Raw genomic sequence first — 18776 nt, 5'->3', positions numbered from 1 at the left:
CCAAATAAGTTTGGGAACCACTGCTCTAAGATAAACTGCCTCAATGTGTTGGAGATTAAAAGGTTGGGGATTTCCCTGGCTGGTGTGCCTCAGTTGTTGGGAGCATCATCCCGTGCACCAGAAGGTCGAAGATTCATTTCCCTGTCAGGGCACATACCTAGGTTGCTTGTTCAATCCCTAGTCAGGGCCATGTATGGGAGGCAACTAATCAATGTATCTCTCACATAGATGTCTCTCTCTCCCTCACCCTCACCCTCTCCCTCTTCCTCTCTCCCTCTCTCCCTCTCTCCCTCTCTCCCTCTCTCCCTCTCTCCCCTCTATCCTCTCTCCTTCTCTCTCTCCTCTCTCTCTCCTCTTCTCCTTCTCTCCACCTTCTTCCTTCTTTGGAATCAATAAAATAAAATAAAAAAGTTGTGGATTATTCTACATTAAAAAAGACTAAAGAGACATAACAACTAAATACAGTGTGTGATCCTGGTTATAGATTAGGATGGGGAGAGCTGTAAAAGACATTCTTGAGACTTGGAAAGTTTTTAATGTTGACTGAACATTAGATGTTAAAATAGAATTATTAATTTTTAAAAAAATATATTTTATTGGTTTTTTATAGAGAGGAAGGGAAAGGGATAGAGAGTTAGAAACATTGATGAGAGAGAAAGATCCATCAGCTGCCTCTTGCACACCCCCCACTGGGGATGTGCCCGCAACCAAGGTACATGCCCTTTACCAGAATCGAACCTGGGAACCTTTAGTCCGCAGGCCAACACTCTATCCACTGAGCCAAACCGGTTCGGCTAGAATTATTAATTTTTAAAGTGTGATAATATACAGGAGAATATTTTTATTCTTGGGAAATACATGTGCAAATATTTAAGGGTGCATTATAATCATGCCTACAACTTTCTCCCCCTCTTTTGTGAAATACAACTTAATTGTAGAAGTCTCAAGTGTGTACAATTCAATGACTTTCTACAAATGTAACTGCCATGCGAATTATGATATAGAACATGCCAGACCAGTGTAGCTCAGTGGTTGAGCATAGACCTATGAATGAGGAGGTCATGGTTCAATTCCCAATCTGGGAACATGCCCAGGTTTCGGACTCAATTTCCAATAGAGGATGGGCAGGAGACCGCCGATCAATGCGGTCATTGATGTTTCTATTTCTCCCTCTCCCTTCTCATCGTTGATGTTTCTATTTCTCCCTCTCCCTTCTTCTCTGAAATCAATAAAAATATCCTTTTTTTAAAAAAGATACAGAACATTTCTAGTGTTTGAGAGTATTCTCCTGCCTCCTCCCTTCAACTTCAATTCAGGACCCACCCTCAAGAGTAACCACTATTCTGACTTCTTGATTAATTTGGAACTTATTGTCAAATGATATGATGGAAAACAAAATGTGGGGAGAGAGAGAAAAAAATGAAAAAATTATTTTTAATCTAAGTAGAAGAATTTCTTCTAATGGAGTTAGAAAAATTCAAACAACATAGAATAAAGGAAAACCGGAAAGTTGAAAAGAAACAGTTGTCTCTAGGAAAAAAAACTATTGAATGTATTGATGCTGATTTGAGGAAATAGCAATGTAACATCTATATATATAAAAGGCTAAGCAACTGTCTGACCGGTAGCTATGACACACAATGACCACCAGAGGGGAAGACACTCTGACCGGTAGGTATGACGCACACTGACCACCAGGGAGCAGACGCTCAATGCAGGAGCTGCCAAGCTGCGGTGACTTGGCAGTAGCGGTTCTCGGGTGATGCACCCAGATCCAGAGAGGAGGAAGCCTGATTCTAGGGTGCGTCACCCGAGAACCGCCCTTTTGCAATCCAGGACCCCTCGGGGGATGTTGGAGAGCCGGTTTTGGCTCGATCCCCACAGGCCAGGTCAAAGGACCCGACCTGCTGGGGGGACCCCACTCACTCCACATACAACCTCCAAGCTGCAACACCGCCCCAGGTGCGGCAGGCCAGAGAGGGACTGCGGGAGGTTGGCTCCAGCGCATGTCCGGCCCGTCTCGCCCAGTCCTGCCCCGCAGGCCACCTTCTAATTAATTTCCTTTCAATGTGCACAAATCCATGCACTGGGGCACTAGTTTTAAATAAAATCTCAACATATTAAAAAAAGACAAATGGAATAAAAAACATCTCAACATGTCAAGATCATTACAGCTTACCACAGAGCTGTATTAAAATGCTTTATGAAAATTACAATGTTTATTTTTAAAATTTCAATGGATGAGGTAAAAAGTTGATAAAACCCAACTGAATGAAGGAAAATATAAAGAAAGGTTAAGTACATGAAGAAGGGAATGAACAATTTCATTATGTGTCTCAAAAAGAATTTCAGAAAGTGAGAATAGAAATAAAGGATTAGAGCAAAATTTAAAGAATGATGGCTAATATTTATGAAAGACATAGGTCTAAAGATTTGGGCAACATAAGCCCTAAGTTGGTAAGTAAATTTGAATCCATACTTATAAATATAACAAAATGAAAGGATATTGTTTCCAGATCACTTGGGGGGAGGGGCGGAAATTACCTATAAAAAAAATTTCAATTTAGATTATTAAAACAGTTTCTTCATAGCAGCTGCAGAAAGCCAGAAAACAATAGAATAATATACACAAAGTGTGATAGATGCCTATAAGTCACTCAGGTAAACTATGAGTTTAGCTAGCTTGGTACACTATGAGTGAATGCACTATAATGGCCTTTCAGGTAAGGAGTTTACCTCTCCCAGGTTCTGCTTGAACACAGGAAGGAATGAAAAGTAAGAATTAAACCTAAAACTATAGAATTTGTAGAAGAAAACACAGGATAAAATCTTTGTGACTTGGAATTTGCAGTAATTTTTTAAATATGCACAAAAAGCACAATCCATAATGAACATACAGTAGTCCCTCTTATCCAAGGGGGGTACATTCCAAGACTCCCAGTGGTTGTTGATAAGTTGAATTTATAAATTAGGCACAGTAAGTGATTAACAGTTAATAAAATAGAGCAGTTTGCCTGGCCAGTGTTGCTCATTGACCCATGAACCAAGAGGTCCGCAGTTCGATTCCTGGTCAGGGCACATGCCTGGGTTGCAGGCTTGATCCCCCATAGGGGTGTGCAGGAGGCAGCTGATTGATGTTTCTCTATATATATCACTCTTCCTTCTTCTCTCTCCAGAATCAATAAAAATGTTTAAAAAAATTTTTCTTTAATAAAATGTTTTTTTTATATATGTAAAACCAAGTGACTGGAAAGACCAGAACAACCAGTTGCTATGACACACACTGTGACCAGCCAACCAGCCTGATGGGGGCAGGGTCGCCTGCTGACGTCCCTCGGCCCCTCCCACTGCCGGCTCATCCCCAATTGGGCTCCCATGGGGGCGGGGCTGGCAGCCAACCTCCTGCAGTCCCTCCTCCCGACCGGCTGGCCCCAATCTGGGCAGGCTGGCCGGACCCCACCCATGCACGAATTCGTGCACCAGGCCTCTAGTATACTATAAAAGTTATTTGAATGTGGTCCCTCTATTAACATATCTTATTGTACTCTACTCACCCCTCTTGTGATGATGTGAAATTATACAGTGCCTGTGTGATGAGATCCTGTGAGCTGAATGATGGAGATGTTGTGACATTATTAGGCTATGCACTGTAAGGGTTACTTGAACACATACTGGGACCGTACTGGAATACTATGACTGTCAATAATCTGATAACCAAGATGACTACCAAGGGCTAATAGGAAGGTAGTGTATATAGTGTGGTTACACTGGGAAGAGGGATGATGTATGCCCCAGTTCGATGGTGGGATGGGCTTGCACAAGATTTCATCATGCTACTCAGAACCGCTATGCATTCAAATTTATGAATTGTTTATTTCTGGAATTTTCCATTTAATATCTTTGGGCCACAGTTGACTGTGAGTATTTAAAACCTCAGAAAGTGAAACCAGGGAGAAGAGGGGACTACTATATTGATAAATTAGACTTCATCAAATCTAAAAACTTCTCTTCAAAAGACAGTATTAAGTGAATAAAAGATAAACCACAGAAAAACATGTATCTGATCAAGAACATGTATTCAGAATATATGAAGAGCTCTTAGAATTCAATAACAAGAAAATAACTCAAGCCCTGACTGGTTTGGCTCTGTGGATAGAGCGTTGGCCTGCAGACTGAAGGGACCCAGGTTTGATTCCAGTCAAGGGCATGTACCTGGGTTGCGGGCACATCTCCAGTGGGAGGTGTACAGGAGGCAGCTGATTGATGTTTCTCACACTCTATCCCTCTCCCTTCCTCTCTGTAAAAAATTAATAAAATGTATTTTTTAAAAAATAACTTAATTTAAAAATGGGCAAAAGATTTGAACAAGTACTTCACCAAAGAAGATATATGGATGGCAAGTAAACACATGAGAAGATGCTCAACATCATAAATCATTAGGGAAATGTAAAATAAAGGCACAAGATACCAGTACACATCTACTTCAATGGCTAAAATGGAAGAGTGGCCATACCAATTATTGGTGAGGATGTGGAATAACTGCTGGTGGGAATGTATAATGGTACAACCACTTTGGGAAACAATTTGACAGTTTTAGTAATGCAGTCCCTTTCAAAATCTCAAAATTTCCATCCTGAAATTCATGTGGAATTTCAAAGAATCCTGAATAGCCCAACATTCTTATAAAAGAACAAAGTTGGAGGTCTCACACTTCCTGACTTCAAAACTTCTACAAAGATACAGTAATATCATTGTGATAGTGGCATAGACAGAGAGACATATAGCCAAATGAAATAGAATAGAGAGCCCTGAAATAAATTATCACATATATGGTCAAAGGATCTTTTATGAGGATACCAACACCACCTAGTGGGGAAAAGGACAGTCAGTTCCACAAATGGTGCTGGGAAAACGGGGTATACACATGCAAGAATGAAGTTGGAACCTTAACTTATACAATATACAGAGCTATTTCAAATGGATCAAAAATGTAACAGCCAAAACTAGTACTTTTAAAAGAAAACATTGAGGGGAAAACATAATGACATTGAATTTGGCAGTTTCTTGGATATGACAGCAAAGTCACAGACAACATAAAAATAGAGAAATTGGGCTACATCAAAATTTAAAACCTATGTCAATCAGAGAATACAGTCAACAGAATGAAAAGTCAATACAGAATAGGGGGAAATATTTTCTAATCATATATCTTGACAAGGGGTTAATATTAAGAATATATTTTGAGAAACTCCTACAACTCAAAAACAAAACAAAAAAACCCAAACAACCCCATTTTAAAAATGGGCAAAGGACTTGAATAGACATTTTTTTCAAAAAAGCTACACAAATAGCCAACAAACATGAAAATATGCTCAACATAACTAATCATTAGAAAATGCAAACCAAAGCCACAATGAGATACCACTTTATACTCATTAGAATTGCTACTATCAAAAAATAAAAACACGTGTTGGCAATAATGTAGAGAAATTGGAATCCTTGTGCATTGTTGATGGGAATGTAAAATGGTGACCACTATGAAAAACAGTATGGAGGTTCCTCAAAAAGCTAAAAATAGAATTACCATATGATCCAGCAATTCTATTTCTGCATATATATACCCAAACAAATTCAGTTGTAGTTTCAAAGAGATTATTTGTACACCTATATTCATAGCAGCATTGTTCACAGTAACCAAAATGTGGAATCAACCCAATTGTCCATCAACAGATGAATGGATAAATAAAATGTGTATACATACAATGCAATATACTATTCAGCCTTAAAATGTATTAGGAAATTCTGATGTATTCTATAGCATTAATGAACTTTCAAGATAATATGCTAAGTAAAATGGACCAATCACAAAAAGACAGATACTATATAATTCCACTTATATGAAGTACCTAGAGTAGTCAAATTCATAGAGACAGAAAATAGAATTATGGTTACCAGGGGCTGGGGAAAGGAGAGATGGGGAGTTGTTTAATGGGCATAGAATTTCAGTTTTGCAGAATGAAGAGCGTTCAGGAGATTGGTTGCACAATAATGTGAATGTACTTAACACATCTAACTGTATGTTTAAAAGTGGTTAAGATGGTTTTATGTTACATATATTTTTTCATAATTAAAACTGTTTTGCAATTTTGTAAAAAGTTAAACATGCATGTAGCTTATGATCCAGCCATTTACTTCTATTTACCCAAGAGAAAACATATGCCAATACAAAGATTTGTACAAAAATGTCCTTAGTTGCTTTATTTGTAATAGTCTAAAATTGGTCATAATCCAAATGTCCATCAACAGTTGAATGGTGAAACAAATTGTGGTCTATTCATAGAAAGACATGTGCTACTGATAAACACAACTATAGTTTACAAGTATAGTGGTGTACTATACTGTACCAAAAGTAGGTTTGCCTGGATCAAAGAGAGAAATTTACATTTGTAATTCTGAACTATACTTTCAAATTTTGCTTCATAGTTCTAGCTTAATTTTACACTGCTACCAGCAATGTATGAGATGCCTGTTTAAGATCACCTCATCAATGGAATATGTTATTGATCTTTTGGATTTTTGCCAACATGATAAGTGAAAACTATCCTGACAAGTTTGAGTGCTTTTTTCAGTGAGGTTGAACACCACCTTTTCATATGTTTGAAGGCTGTTTATATTTCTGTTTCTGTGAACTGTCTTTCATGTCCTTTGCCCATTTTTTTATTGGGTTGTTGGTTTTGATCTCATTTTCTCAGGAGCTCTCTCTATATACAACATACGCCTATTACATGAGTTGCAGATATTTTTCCAAGACAAATCCAAATCTGATGAAAGACTCAGTTGCTCACTCTGACATAAAATTTCGGGGAGGAGGGTTCATGGAATCTGAAGCCCATGTATGGATTGCTGAGGAGCCACTTTTAAACATGCATGTAGCATATGATTCAGCCTTTCTACTCCTATTTACCTAAGAGAAAACATGCAAAACGGCTTTAATTGTGGAAAAACATATGTAACATAAAGGCTCTTAGTTTTGTTTAGTTGAATTTACTATTTTTTCTAATATAGTTTTCAGGTTTTGCATCATAATTATAAAGGCCTTCGTCACTTGAGGTTGTAAAGGAGTTTGCTTTGCTTTCTTTCAGTTCTTTTATGATTGCCCCTTCCTGCTTTCATCATTTAAATCTTTGTTCCATTTGTAGTTTACCCTAGTATACAGTATGAGGTATGGATGAACCTTTTTTCCCCCTAGATTCAATCCAGATGTCCCAACATTAATTATTAAAAAGTCAATCTTTACCTTATTTCAGATGCTGCCTTTATTTTACTCTAATATCCTTTATGTGTTGGAATCTGTTTTGGACTTTTCCACTGGTCTGTTGGTCTATTGAACAGGTGCTATCATGAAGGAGCAAGGAGTACAAAAAAATCAGCCTACAGAAATGGAATAAAGGAGTGATTGATAACTTTGTTTTGGTGGTAAAGTGGAAAACCAATTTTTTGCCTGCTGATGAAATATACATACACCTTGAAATCAACCTGTGTAAGAGAAACATAAGGGAGCATAGCTGTATTTGAAAATGGCAATACAGAAGTGTATGAGGGAAATTACCAAAGGACCTGAGGGGTAGATAGTCCCAGTTCATTGAATGCTTTATATGCCATACAGAATTTTAATTTTGATTTAAAAATAATGGAACAATTGTCAGCAGACTAATGAAATGTAAGATTATATTTGGGGGGGGGGGGGGGGTGTCTAAATCTGAGTTCAGTGGGCTCCTCAGCAATCCCTACATGGGCTTCAGGTTCCATGAATCCCCCTCCCTGAAATTTTATGTCAGAGAGAGCATTGGAGTCTTTCATCAGATTCTCAGAAGTCTGACACACACAAAAGTTAACAATACCTTCTTTTAAAACTAAATTAGGGTTGCCAATCAAGAAGTATTTGCATTAGAGTAGGCAGAATATGAGTAGTAGAGGGGAAAAGTGAGCTTTTCCCTTCAGTTCATTATTTCTAGAAGGTATGGCTAATTCACAATATTTATGTTCTGTAAAATTGCTGCAAGCACTGAATTAGTGAATACTGACCCATTTAGTCAGGGCAAATACAGGGTTGCTGTTATAGAAATGAGCCAAAGATGGCCTCTGAATAGTGACCCTTAGGTGGTTTGTGGTTGGTTTTGTTTTTTTTGTTTTTTCAGTCTGCTGGCATCCATTAGCATAAAAGCCCGCTGGCATAGGACACTTGTTTACCGTTTACTGTATGAGAGCTAGAACAAGAAGGCAAAGTGTGACCTTTTCCAGTCTCAGCTGGGAAGGTACATGTTCAGCTTGCTGCTCTACACATGTTCGCAAAAGCATTACAAGTATTGATTTGGGGGTTACAAATTTTAGCAGGTAGACAAACCACAAGTGCAGAATGCATGAATAAAGAGGATCAACTGTACCAATCCAATCTCATGCATACTTCCAGTGATGAGCCTACTCATTCATGAGAAACTTTTCCCTTGCTGGGTAGTTTTAATGGTTATATTGTTCCAAATTTGGGATCCTACTTTTTTCTGATTGTAGGTCCTAATTTGGCTTTCTGGATTGTTCTCCCTTTGATATACTATTTAAATTCAGCTGTCTTATATCTACTCTTACTCCATTTTGCCCCTGTAGCATGAAGATTCTTTAGAAACTTTTGGTTTGCTAAGAATTACGTGATTTAAAAAAATGGAACCTTTAATTTTATTATTAACTAACACATCCCCTGTACCTCCACTCCCCTCCACCTCACCACCCTCACCATTAAAACCTGAACTTCCCTGCACCACTGTAGTCCACATTGTGTTTGTCTGTTCTCTTTCAGTTGCAAATTATTCAGATTCACTGGGGAAGGGGGCTTGAAGAAGAAAAAGCCAAAATAGGGATGACCTCAAGTATATAAACTCTTTTATCTCTTTCCAGGGGTCCCAGTGCCTTTTCTACTTCTCCCCAGGTTAGCTTCATTCTGTGTCCAAATTTCCTCAATGCAGTGGGAAAGATGGCCACTGGGGCTCCAGATTTCTATCTGCTTGGCACACTGTAACTATAGTAAAAAGAGGAACTTCTCTCAGCCAGTTCCATTTATCAGTTAGGGAGGAACTCTGATTGTATTGGGGTCATATATCTATTTTTGGATCAATTGCTATTGCCAGGGATATAGGACACTGATTAGCCAGCTTATGTCATGTGTAGCTAGAAAAGTAGTGACCCTTGATTGAGAGCCTCTCCTGGAATTTTTAAGGAAGGGCAGGTTCCCTAGGGAAACAGGAGTGCTAGTCAACTAAACGACAAATATCAGTTATACACATAAGACAAGTATTTTTTTCTCTCCTATGTTTAGGATCAGTAATACATCTCTTAAGGACCATCAGTGTGATTGAAGGATTGCAGTTTTTAGTTTTAAACAGTGTTGGATCAAAATTGATTTTGCTTTAAATGTTGACATTATAGTTACTCAGTAGTGGGTACATAGTGATTTGTTATATTTTCTATTCTCTCTTATATGTTTAAAATATTTTATAATTTTAATGAACTAAAATTCGTTGTAAGTTGTGAATAATAATACATATCTGTCATAGTTTCCCTTTAATAGTAAGCTGTAGAAATTATGTTGTATCTGATATAGGTAAGTTATTTTTTTTTAAATGTGAAAAACATAATTTATTTCCTTTACCTCATATCATGCAATTATGATACTGTAGGTACCTGCAAGGTGTGGAGTTACAGTCCGGGACAGTCTAAAGAAAGCATTGATGATGAGAGGTCTAATCCCAGAGTGCTGTGCTGTTTACAGAATTCAGGATGGGTATGGTTTGTATGTGATGTGAAATTTTGTTGTGATCTTTACCTAAACCAGGGGAATTGAAAATCAACTTTAGAAAACAGTATTAAATTATTGTTAAGTTTAGCCTAAAGAAATCCTGTGGGCCTTTTGATGCATTAACATTAGATAATTTTGTGTGTGACAATAGTGTGTTACTCTGATTAAATGGCTTTATTTGAAATATGTGATTCGTAAATTTTTTTAACCATTTAGAATGTGACTCATTTGAATAGTGGACTTGGCTCTACTCCCCTATTTTTAATACAAACTCGTAGTTTCACAAAAGGCTTATCAAATTAACATTTTATATTGAACTTTTTTTCAAAACATCTAAAATTATGCCAAGATACACACATCTTCCTAATTTTGAATCCTGTTTTTAAAATTATCCTTTTGGGGGCATGTTGTCCCTTAAGTACTCTTTTTCTTTGGATAGATATATCTATACCTGTGATTATTTTATTTTATTTTTTTAATGCTAGGAACAGTAATTTTCTGCTGTTGTGGAACTGACTTTAAGAAAAGAGTACATCTCTTTACCTTGCTGTTTGTCCAAGAGTGATACATTTATTTGGTGTAAACTTAAAAATTAATTTATTGCCATTTAAATTTCTAACAGTGGAAGACCAGGGAGCCAAAACTCCCTCACCATTATTGGCCACTCACTAACCAATTTCTGTATCTTCAGCATGAGGTATATGAAGGTTTTTAGGTATGATTACCAAGGAAGGCTTGTGTCTACACTTTTCAGAGAGAAGAAACCAATTGGATGGGACACTGATATTTCCTGGCTTACTGGAGAGGAATTGCATGTCGAAGTATTGGAAAATGTTCCACTTACAACACACAACTTTGTATGTACCTTTATATTTTTTTTGAAATGTCAAAAATGTTTATGTTGCCCTAACTGGTTTGTCTCAGTGGATAGAGCGTTGGCCTGCGGACTGAAGGGTCCTGGGTTCGATTCAGGCCAAGGGCACATGCCCGTGTTGCGGGCTCAATCCCCAGTAGGGGACGTGCAGGAGGCAGCCAATCAATGATTCTCTCTCATCATTGATGTTTCGACCTCTCCCTTCCTCTCTGAAATCAAATAAATATATATTTTAAAATATTTATGTTCTGTGAATGAATTTTTATTTAGGAAATATGAAATATGAATGAATAATTTGGGGATTGATAGTTTACCTCAGTTAAAAATCAGTTCTTTAAAAAACTTGAATTTAAACTAAAGAGTTTTACTTGAGTCATTATACTTTCTTTTGAATTTAAAAAAAGCAATACATGCTCATTATTAAAAGAAAATTTAAAAGGTACAAAATGTATAGCAGTAAAAAAGTGAAAATACCAGACTAGAGGTAAACTAGTATTAATCGACTGTTGTATAGTCTTCCAAATTCTTTCTATATATATTTATAAACATATATGCTTATACCTATGACCCTAAGGTTTTTCTCCTTTCATTTTCTCTTTTCCCCTCTTTTATCTTCATTATTTCCCATTTCTTTCCTTTTCTTAAACTAAAAATGGAGTCTTGTTCTTTGCTTCATAGACATCTTTTTATGTCAGTATACCTAGTTTTTTTTTTTTAGGCAATTTTTTTTTTTTAATGTACAGAGAGGAAGAGAGAGGGATAGAGAGTTAGAAACATTGATCAGCTGCCTCCTGCACACCCTCTACTGGGGATATGCCCACAACCAAGGTACATGCCCTTGACTGGAATCGAACCTGGGACCTTTCAGTTCGCAAGCCGACGCTCTATCCACTGAGCCAAACCAGTTAGGGCAGTATACCTAGTTTTATTTTTATAATGATTGCATAATCTGTAAGAATAGTATAAATTCTGTATAATTAACCATCCCTCTAATAATAGACATTTAGATGTTGTTTTAAAAATCTATTATGTACAGGCCTAAACAGAATCTTTCTGCATACATCTTGACATACTTGCATAAAATTTTCTAAAGTATAAGTTAATGGAAGTGGCACAGCTCTCCTTGAGGACTGAAAGAAGACATTAAAACTCTCTTTGATGACTTCTCCCTTTGGTGTTTGCACTTGCTAGAACCTAGCCTAAGCTAAGTGTCACCAGCATAAAGCCTAAAAAGTGCAACCTCTCTACCTTATAGATGAGGACACAGTTCCCAGAGCTTGAGAACCTGTCGTCTAAAAGGGTAGGCAAAAGCCAGGATTAGAGTAATCTGCAAGACAGGAGTAAATTTCTTATCTATATATCTGAAATTTTAACCATAGTTTATTTTTTTCTAGATGGATAGTTATTGCTACCATTTCGGCATCAAGTGTTTTTCCATGTGCCTTGGTGATTAGTACAGCTGGGCTCTTAAAGCAGACAATTGATGAGATGATTTCCATGGGGGTTTGTGTATTCAGGGCTCTATTAGTGGTGAATAATGAAATCAGGTATTTCAGTAATCAAGGCATCTTCTGAACAAGTGTAAAATACACTTAACATCAATCAGATTTACTATGCAAATAGTTTTATAATGATGAACTAGGAAGTTCATTACTATTGGGTTTTAACTCAGTGTAGAATTTTGAGTGGTAAGATTTTAGGAATAAAAAAACAATTGAGCTTACATTTCATAGTGATTACTATTCTTTTTCTTAATTATTATGCTTAGCTAGGAATCAGATATGGAGAGGTAAAAGAAGACTTAAGTTGCTAATCAGAAAATTGTACTAAAATAGTGCCTCAGGAAGGTCCTTGATATAGGAATATAATGAAAGCAAACTGCAGGTTAGTTCCAGAGTATGGAAATCCTTTCAGCACTATTGGAGACCTTCCAGTAAATGTTTATTGAAAACCTCCCAGTTGCCAACACTGTGTCTAATATGATAATATAACAATGAATAAGGAAAAAAGTATCCCGGCCTTTGAGTAGAGAGACAGCTGATTTAATAAGAAAATTTTATAAACATTTGTAATAACTGTATGTGTAAAGTGCTATAGATATACAGAGTGGAGACTCCTAACCTGCCTTTGAGGGGTCAGAAGGTTTCCCAAATGAAGAATATCTAAGCTAAGGTCTAATGGATGAGGGAATAGCAGAGAAGAGTGAAGGGAAAAGTAAGCAAGAAAACATGTTACCTTTTCAGTTTTAAAAAAATGTTCAGCCCTAACCAGTTTGACTCAGTGGGTAGAGCATTGGTCCATGGACTGAAGCGTCCAAGGTTCAATTCTGGTCAAGGACACATACCTTGGTGGCAGGCTCAATCCCCAATCCTGGTCAGGGTGCATGCAGTAGGCAACCAATCCATGTGTCTCACTCACATCAATGTTTCTCTCTGTGTGTCTCTTCCTCTCCCTTCCATTTTCTCTAAAAATCAATGGAAAAATATCCTCAGGTGAGGATTGACAGTAATAAGAATAAGAATAGTAATAACAACAATAATAATGTTCAGAATGGTTGTTACAAAGTTAGAGGAGGGGGATGTTAAAAATAACAAGAGTTATGGCTAGAGTAAGCAGTCAAGTTCATGAGAGTCCTTGTAAGCCATGTTAAAGATTTGGACTTCTCTGTAAAGTAATTGGGAATTTAGTGATTGTAAGCAGGGGAGAAATGTGACTAGATATGTGTTTTAGAATAATTAGATATGTGTTTTAGCAATTATTCTAAACTCATATATAATCATACTACTCCCCTGAGTGGAAGGGAAAGGGAGAGACACACAGAGAGAAACATTGATGTGAGAGAGACACATGGATTGGTTGCCTCCCGAGTTCCAAATAGAGGCAAGAGTAAAAGCCTGTACTCTCTTTGCATCTCTGTTGGATTTTGCTGGCTATTCAAGGAATGCTGCTGCTGCCTTATGGTTTCATAGTGTCTGTTATAAAAGCAATTCCTTCAGTATTTGCCTATATCCCTAGAATCCTTTAGAACTGGTGGAGTGAAGGATGGCAGGGAAGGTAGGGAAACAAGATTTGAAACAGATGTCATTTGTCTAGCCCTTCCCATTTTTCTGTAGGCACTCAGGTTAATGTCTTCCTTCAGACAGCCCCACACCTTACAAATTAATGCATGCAGATTGCCTGGTCTATGCCTCCCATTAATTTACCATCCATGTCTTAATATGCCCAAATTCAGAATAAGCCTAAATTGTGACCCAAAAGAAAAGAAACACCTTTCTGTGTTCACCTTTATTGACAAACATATACTTAAAAATACAAGTACAGGGTGGGCAAAAGTAGGTTTATAGTTTTTCATATGGAAAATAATACAACTTTTTGTGTACTCACAACTATAAGCCTACTTTTGCTCCATCCTGAATATATCACTTGCAATTTATACTAAAGTGCATACCCATGTTTTCTCCTCTCAGATATTTTTCTCTGCTCTCTGCTTCCCCCCTTCTCCCCTCTTCTCTATCTCTCTGTTCTCCTTTACATATACACACAACCAGTTACACGTAATTTTCAAGTGTAAGTCAGTGATAGTAAGAAAGGTTACAATTGAGTAAATTAATGCAGGAAGAGAAATTGGGGTTTCATGATACAGATTATCAGGAGAGTGAAGATCTGAATGGTAGCAAAGAAGATCAGATGACTATAAAATGCTTATTCCTATGTGAAAGTTTTGTATTTTTCTGTGCTCTATCTCCTGAAATTATGCTAGCAGCATAAAAGATTCTCTTGACTTTGGCAAATAGTGGTCACATAAATGTTAAAGATCTTCTAATTTCTTGTATATCCAGAAACAAATGGAAAAGGAACAAAGCTAAAAACAAGCAGTTGCCTTTTTAAATCCCCTAGAAAGTGATAATAGAAAAGAAGATGAAGAAAACAAAAGTCATTTATAAAACTACCTAAATGTTCTCACAAGCCAGAATGGATGATATGCCAAGATGCCTTTTCTTTTTTAAGATGCCATTGTTTGATGAAACATTTTAAAATAACTTTTAATCCTGTTAAATATGTTTATTGAGAAGAGTTTGGTAAACTGTGGGTATTATGTTCAATTTAATGATTCATGGAAAGCATTTACATGTAATAGATTAGAAAACTCTAATGTATATGTATGTAGTTAGGGTAAGTATTGTTATATGAATACATATGTGTCCTGGGTCATAGTGCAAAATATATTTTTTACTTTAGTTTTTGATTAAAACTGTCTGAAAAACTAAGATGAATTGAGAATATGCAGCAAAAAACAGGACAAAATAGAAGTCACCCATGCTCTCACCACTTTGAAATAGACATTGTTAACATTTTGGTATTTGTTTAACCTTCTTATGTTTTCTGCTTATTATTTACACAAATTAATACTTTTCAAACAGTTTCTAGCTTTGGTAGTTATCAAGGTAGAGCATCCCTAAAACAACCAAAAAAGAGAGAGCCTCCCTAGCATAGTTCTGTTTATGTGACCCAGGTGTGGTAGATGATGTGTTTTCATTCAGAGGCGCCACAGGAGGTGTGCTGGTGTTGGTGTGCCACAAGAGGCACACTCGTGGGCTGCAAAAACTTTTGAAACATGCAATACCTGACTGTTTAGTCAGAGGCACTGACCTCTTTTCCCTTAGATTATCAAATAAAAAAAATGACAACAGCCAACACAACAATAGCAATCCAGTGTGAATTAATCAGAATTATACCCATTTTTTGTCAAAATGGCAAAAATATATATTTTGTTGTGCCGCAGAATTTTAGTAATTAGTTTATGTGTGCCATGAGATGAAAAAGGTTGAAAATCGTTGTTGGAGAGCATTTGCCTCTGATGTGGAGTTTTTACATGTTGTCTTTTAAGTTTCACAGAGGAGTGTTCACAAATGCATTTAGGTGTTCTAATCCTCTAACAAAATGATGACTTGTTAAGTTGTTCTTACTGTCTTTTAGGTGATTTTCCTGTTTCTTATCCTAGTTAGTAAGTTTAGGCAGGGTTGTTTTGATTTTCAAAAAATTACAAATAGCTTTGTCTTTTATAATTATAAATGTTTTTACATTTTCCCTCCTCCCATTGCGGTTTTTTTTTGGGGGGGGGGGGTGGCTCCTCTGTTGGATACCTTTGTGGTTTTAAATAGTAACAGTAGTGAGCATCTTGTAACTTCTTTCTTTGTACAGTTATTAAATTGTACCCTTATCTTTAAGTTCTAGTCCCTCTTCTTATCTAATCTCTACTTTCATTTTTATGTAATCAAGATTGAAATTAGTTTTGAATTTTTTATTCATTTCCCATCAAGACTTCTGATTTTTTTTTAAATTTATTTTTATTGATTTTTTACAGAGAGGAAGGGAGAGAGATAGAGAGTTAGAAACATCGATGAGAGAGAAACATCGATCAGCTGCCTCCTGCAGATCTCCTACTGGGGATGTGCCCGAAACCCAGGTACATGCCCTTGACTGGAATCGAACCTGGGACCCTTGAGTCCGCAGGCCAACGCTCTATCCACTGAGCCAAACCGGTTTCGGCAAGACTTCTGATTTTTTTAATTGGATATTGGGTTGGAGATAATACATATTAGTCTATCTACTATGTTGAAGCCACTGGTTTTCATTTGAGTATATTAGTGTGTAAGGCAGTTCTCATACTATAAATATGTAAAAGGTTTACTATTTTAAACAAGAGAGTAAGTAAGTTGATTCCTAAAAAGATGCTTGCAAGTTTTGAAATCCTTTATGATGTTTTACTTTGCAGGTACGGAAAACTTTTTTCACCTTAGCATTTTGTGACTTTTGTCGAAAGCTGCTTTTCCAGGGTTTCCGCTGTCAAACATGTGGTTATAAATTTCACCAGCGTTGTAGTACAGAGGTTCCACTGATGTGTGTTAATTATGACCAACTTGAGTAAGTAATCAAAAAAGATTTCTATCTACCATTTTACATTTAACTTTTCTGAATGTGAAACTAGTATGTCTTAGAGTCTGTGGGAATTTTTTGTCCAGTAGAGTTGTTACAGGGAATTTTTTTTTAAGTGTATCTGGAGAGTAGCATGTAGTATAGGCTGTATTTTATTCCAAAATTGTACTTCTGATTCAGCTACACATGTCATTTATGTTTTATATTCTCTTTCAATTAATAAAGATCTCTTACCCATAGAAATCACTTATAGATAGTTTTGGGGAGGAGAGCAGTTGTTGTTTCAATTAAGTTAACCGTTATATTTTTGGACGACAGATCAAAGAATCTGATTCTGTCAGCTATTTTGTAAATTCTGTTTCTCTCTCTCTTCCTATCTCTATATCTCTACCTCCTTTAACCCCACCTGCACCCCCAATTTATTTAAAAGTGAGATGTAAAATCTTTGTACCTAGTGTATCTTTTTCTAAAATTTTTATTTGCTTTTTATGCTAGAGTTTCTCTAACAAATTAGACTAAGTCTCTTTTAATCTTTTTGTGTGTTTTAGTTGCTACTGCTGTTAATGTGTTACTACTTTTCATGATCACTTGAGCAAATAGAATTCAACTCTGTATTTTAAAGTATATTATAATGATGTAATCTGACTTTGCAATAGTTACATTTCTTCTAATTCCTTAACATAAAGCATGATTTTTCCCTTCTGATATGTAGAAATCTGCTATATAAAACAATTAGTTTTAGATTCTGAGCTTGCCTTTGAAAATGCAATTTAATTTTTAAAAATAAGCCAAAAGCACAACTAATTTAATTTAACAACCATTTCTAAAAATGGAATTTGATCTCCGATATTTCTGTTAACTCTATAATGTATTCTGTTGTATGAAGCTTCTGGGTTTTGCACAAGTTAGGTTTGTTTTGTTTTGTTTTTGTTTTTGCCTCACAGTTTGCTGTTTGTCTCCAAGTTTTTTGAACACCACCCAATACCACAGGAGGAGGCCTCCTTTGCAGAGACTACCCTTACATCTGGATCATCCCCTTCCACATACTCCTCTGATTCTTTTGGGTATGATTTGACTCCTGCTGTTCAGTGGCATGCTATTTGAGCTGGTTTCTTTTGGATCTTTGGTTTACTATAAACTTTTTCAACATCTGGATTGTAATAAACTTATTTTATTACACCAGTTAGGTATTTAATATGCATTTGGTATAGATACATGGGATTTAGAGTCCCTGCCTTGTGCTCATCACTTTATTGGGTAATATCAGATATAAAAGTACAAGACTTCCATTTAGAATTCTAGCATTAACATATGAGACAGTGGCAAACAATAAAAATAATATATAATTAAAATCTATAGTTTATGACACAGTATTTAAAACTATGTGATAATGTCAAATATTACCATGTTTACAGGAGAAAAGGATAGTGAGAGAGAGTAGTCAAGATAATTTAATGAAGAAAGTGGGATTTAAATTGGACCTTGAAGAATTCTAAAAGTCTGAATTAGCCTGGGGAATAAAAGCCTGGTGATTGGGAGGCAGGAAGGGGGGGGGGGGGGGGGAGGGACAGTTAGAAATAGCATAAATAAAGGGAATAGCAATGGCATGTTTAGGAGATAGTGAAGAGAGCCTAATCTAAGTGGAGAAGAAGTATGTGTAAAACTAGATTAGAGAGTCTGGAATTTACACTACACATAAGAAGGAAAAAAAGAACTAAAGTGTTTTGAGCAGAGGACTAACCTGATGAAAATGGTTTTAAAGAAAGAATCACTTAACAGTGATATACAGATAGATTGATAGAGAAATGTCTATGGTAAAGAAGGCCAACTAGGATGCTGGTTGTGAAAACAGTGAGAAGCAATGAAGACTTGAACTGAAGTAGTAGCAGCATACAGAAGGAATGGATATTCATAATATGTAAAAAAAAATTAATAGTATTAATTAGTTGTGGAGGATAAAGAGGTACATAGTCATCCACATATTCAAGTTTCGTACTAGGAAAAAAAAGAGATGATGATGACTTTAGAAGATGCCGGTTTGCTTTGAAGCATTTCTTTTTTTTCTTTTTTTTTTTAATTAAATCTTTATTGTTCAGATTATTACATTTGTTCCTCTTT

The 18776-nt window shown here is 36.3% G+C and overlaps 1 protein-coding gene across 4 annotated transcripts in view; it reads left to right on the top strand.

Moving 5' to 3' along the window:
- BRAF (B-Raf proto-oncogene, serine/threonine kinase) overlaps positions 1–18776 on the top strand; it is a 144877-nt gene that overhangs the window by 65844 nt on the left and 60257 nt on the right. For all 4 annotated transcript variants that reach the window (XM_070424037.1, XM_070424035.1, XM_070424036.1 and 1 more), the window contains exons 4-7: positions 9729–9832; positions 10602–10704; positions 16498–16646; positions 17603–17722. In XM_070424037.1, coding sequence (XP_070280138.1) covers positions 9729–9832; positions 10602–10704; positions 16498–16646; positions 17603–17722 — 476 coding nt within the window. The remainder of the gene's footprint in view (positions 1–9728; positions 9833–10601; positions 10705–16497; positions 16647–17602; positions 17723–18776) is intronic.

The sequence above is a fragment of the Myotis yumanensis genome, unplaced genomic scaffold (assembly GCF_028538775.1).
Source record: "Myotis yumanensis isolate MYYU_CA2020_CCGP unplaced genomic scaffold, mMyoYum1.0.hap1 SCAF_9, whole genome shotgun sequence".
Classification (NCBI taxonomy): domain Eukaryota; kingdom Metazoa; phylum Chordata; class Mammalia; order Chiroptera; family Vespertilionidae; genus Myotis; species Myotis yumanensis.
This window is presented reverse-complemented; position numbering and strand designations above follow the sequence as displayed.